General features: G+C 50.4%; 1 protein-coding gene across 1 annotated transcript; it reads right to left on the reverse strand.

Annotated features, from left to right (window-relative positions):
* Nucleotides 1-453: 453 nt before the first annotated feature.
* On the reverse strand, nt 454-1,521 carry LOC132352229 (G-protein coupled receptor 183-like). The gene is made up of 2 exons (XM_059902532.1): nt 1,042-1,521; nt 454-687 (listed from the first exon to the last, which is right to left on the reverse strand). The coding sequence occupies exons 1-2, from the start codon at nt 1,519-1,521 to the stop codon at nt 454-456; spliced, it is 714 nt and encodes a 237-aa protein (XP_059758515.1).
* Between the last annotated feature and the right edge of the window lie 1,660 nt (nt 1,522-3,181).

A 3,181-nucleotide genomic window follows, 5' to 3' on the forward strand; every position in this document is an offset into this window, starting at 1 on the left:
CTCAGGAAAACCTTGGCATTTTTGTAAACATTAGTGCCAAGCTTTTAGAAATTTTGTTTTTTGGGGGGGGAGTATTTTGCTCTTTACAACAACTTGCCACCCCAATTTGGAAACCTTGTCTAAATTGTGGATTTTTTACTCAGCCAATGATTCTTTCGGTTGTGACTGCATTTGCTGTGAAAATACTCTTTTCCTGGAAGAAACCGCACACCCTTCAGAGGCCAAGGACGCAGTGGCGTTTATTAGGATACATCAGAGGTAGGTTCACCGTAAAGCTAATGAGTGCAAGCTTCTGGGCTCCTCACTTACCATCCAAGACCTTGTACCTAATTTTGCATCTATTGTTTTGTATTCTTTTCTTAAAGAACCCACCCACCCCCAAAATTGTATAAGCTTTGGGCCCCCAACCCTGGACCCCCTACCCCCAGATGCAGTCTTAAAGCCCGTGACCTCTTAGACCTCATTCTCCTCTAAGGGCGAGGGGCCCCCAGTCCGGTTGATGTTCTGTGCTTCGGAGGAACTTTTTCCCGGAGGGGAGGAGGAGGAGGAGGCTGAGGCTTTGCGCTTCCAAATGCTGCAGAGCCACTTCCTGTAACGCGTCGACGCGAAGAAGTAAATGACGGGGTCGATGCTGCAGTTCAAGTTCATGAGGCACACCGTGAGCTGAAGGCACAGTTTGAAAGCCCTCTGCTCGGGGCAGGTTGGCTGGTGGAGCACCTTTCTCACCATGAACTGGATGACGTTGAAGTGGTAGGGGACGAAGCACACAAGCACAGCCACCAGCACCACCAGAGTGAGCAGGCAGGCCTTGTGGTGGTGCCCCTTCCTGCTTGTCAGAGGGTTGTCCCGGGCCGTCCTGCACAGCTTCACGGTGATGTTCACGTAGCAGAAGAGAATGATGCCCAGCGGCCCGCAGAAGCTCAGAGCGGAGGTCACTAGGACCACGACGGGCAGCGTGAGCACTGGCTGGACGCTGTCGAACTCCATGCAGGTCAGCCTGCCGGCCACGAGCTTGGTCATGGGGAGCAAGAGCAGGGGCGCCGTCTGCAGAGACGCCAGGACCCACACAGCCACGCAGATGAGCCTGGCCCGCCCGGGGTTGCGGAGCCGGGGACACTGGTGGGTGCGGACCACAGCCACGTAACGGTCCACGCTCACGCACGCCATCAGGTAGATCCCTGAGTAGGTGTTCACGTAGAATATGAAGGCCGTCAGCCTGCAGAACCCTTCACCGAAAGGCCAGCTGAAGTCCAGCACATAGTAGGCGATCTTTCCGGGCAGGGCCAGGGTGAACAGGAGGTCGGACACTGCCAGGTGGACCAGGTAGACATTTGTTGAGTTGATCTTCTTGCCCTTTTGATAAGCAAGGCGAAGGGCAAGGATGTTTCCCAGGGTGCCGAAGACCAAGAGGGCCGTGTAGAACAAAGAGAGCATCACGCTGGCCACCCGGGGTGGGTGGTGAGGAAGGCAGGAGTTGGCGTGGTGGACGAGGCTGTTTGGTTCAGCCGTGCAGGAAGCCATGTCATAGAGGTCCTTGGGGAGACAGAAAATTAAAATGTAATATTGTATCTGTGGGCTTAACGCCTCTATCGAGTAATACTTAATAATTTGCTGAAGCCACATGCCTGTGAAAAGCATATATCTTTTTTTTTAATTTAATTGGATTATAGCTGATTTACAATGTTGTGTTAGTTTCAGGTGTGCAGCAAAATGATTCAGTTATACATATATTCATTCTTTTTTTAGATTCTTTTCTCATATAGGTTATCACAGATTGAGTTCCCTGTGCTTTACAGTAGGTCCTGTTGGTTATCTTATACATAGTAGTGTGTATATGTTCATCCCAAGCTCCTGATTTATCCCTTCCCCCAATGTTTCCCCTTTGGTAACCATCAGTTTGTTTTCAATATCTGTACGTCTGTTTCTGTTTTGTAAATGGGTAAAGAAGATGTGGTACATATAAGCCTACCTCTTTTTGAGTAAATTTATGTGGAAGTGTGACATACTGTTCCACTCACTGTTGCTATGTAACAAATTACCCCCAGAATTTAGCAACTTAAAACACTGTATGATTTTCACAGTCAGGTTTTGAACAGGACACAGCGGGGTTGGCTTTTCTCTGCTCCCCACTGTCGGGAGCCTCAGCTGGGAAGAATCAACAGCTGAGGGTTACTCAGTGGCGGGGCTGGGACCATCTGGAGGTGATTTTACTCAAATGAGTGGTGGTTGACGCTGACTTTTGGCTGGAGCCTCAACTGGGCTGTCAGCTACGGCACCTGCATGAGGGTTCCTCGTGAGACGGGGGCTTCCTCACAACATGGTGGCCTGCACGTACCTCAGTTTCTTACACAGTAGGTTGAGGCTCCAAAAGAAGGTGTCCCGGAAACTAGGTAGAATCTCCATCTATTAACCATGTGTTTTATTTGCTATATTCTAGTGCTCTGATGTCTTGGGGCCTGGCTGACCCTGGAGGAGCTGCCCTTCCCTGGGTTAAGCAGTCCCTTGAGTGTACTTTTCAAATGCAAACCAACCACTCCCACCACCTGCCCTAATCAACCCAGGGCCAGGTACCAGGGGCAGCCCCTCTGTCCCAGAGTCCCCTGAGATGATTCAAACAATCCTAAGCCTGCTGACCCTGCCTTGCCTGTTCCCTTCCACCGAAACCACAGTAAAGGGCTCTTGCCCACATTTCTGCTCCTCTCGCTCTGTCTCCTCACCAACCCCAGCTCTCCCCCTGTGGCCCCCCGTGATGTGGCATGGCCCCTCTTCTTGGGGTCTGTAAGTAACAAGCTCTCTTTCTCAACAGCAATCATCCCCTGATCTGTCGGCCTTACTGACCCTCAGATTTTCTGTTAACACACTGTACTCAAAAACACTGCATCACCTTTTCTAAGCTGGCCTGGGAAGTGTGGTATCATCATGTCCGCCTTCTACTGTTATAAGTGAGTCACAAGCCCACCCAGAATCAAGAAGAGGAGACATAGCTCCCACCTCTCAATAGGAGGAAGGTCAAAGAATTTGCAGCCATTTACAAATCACAGCACACATGCAAAAATGTGCACAAATCATAAAAGTAGAGCTTGATGATTTTCATAAAGTGAACATGTCTGTGTGATTAGCCCCCAGATTAGGAGACACCTCACCAGCACCCCCAGAAGCTCTCCTTTGCCCCCCGCCCAGC

This window comes from Balaenoptera ricei, chromosome 18 (genome assembly GCF_028023285.1).
Source record: "Balaenoptera ricei isolate mBalRic1 chromosome 18, mBalRic1.hap2, whole genome shotgun sequence".
Taxonomy (NCBI): domain Eukaryota; kingdom Metazoa; phylum Chordata; class Mammalia; order Artiodactyla; family Balaenopteridae; genus Balaenoptera; species Balaenoptera ricei.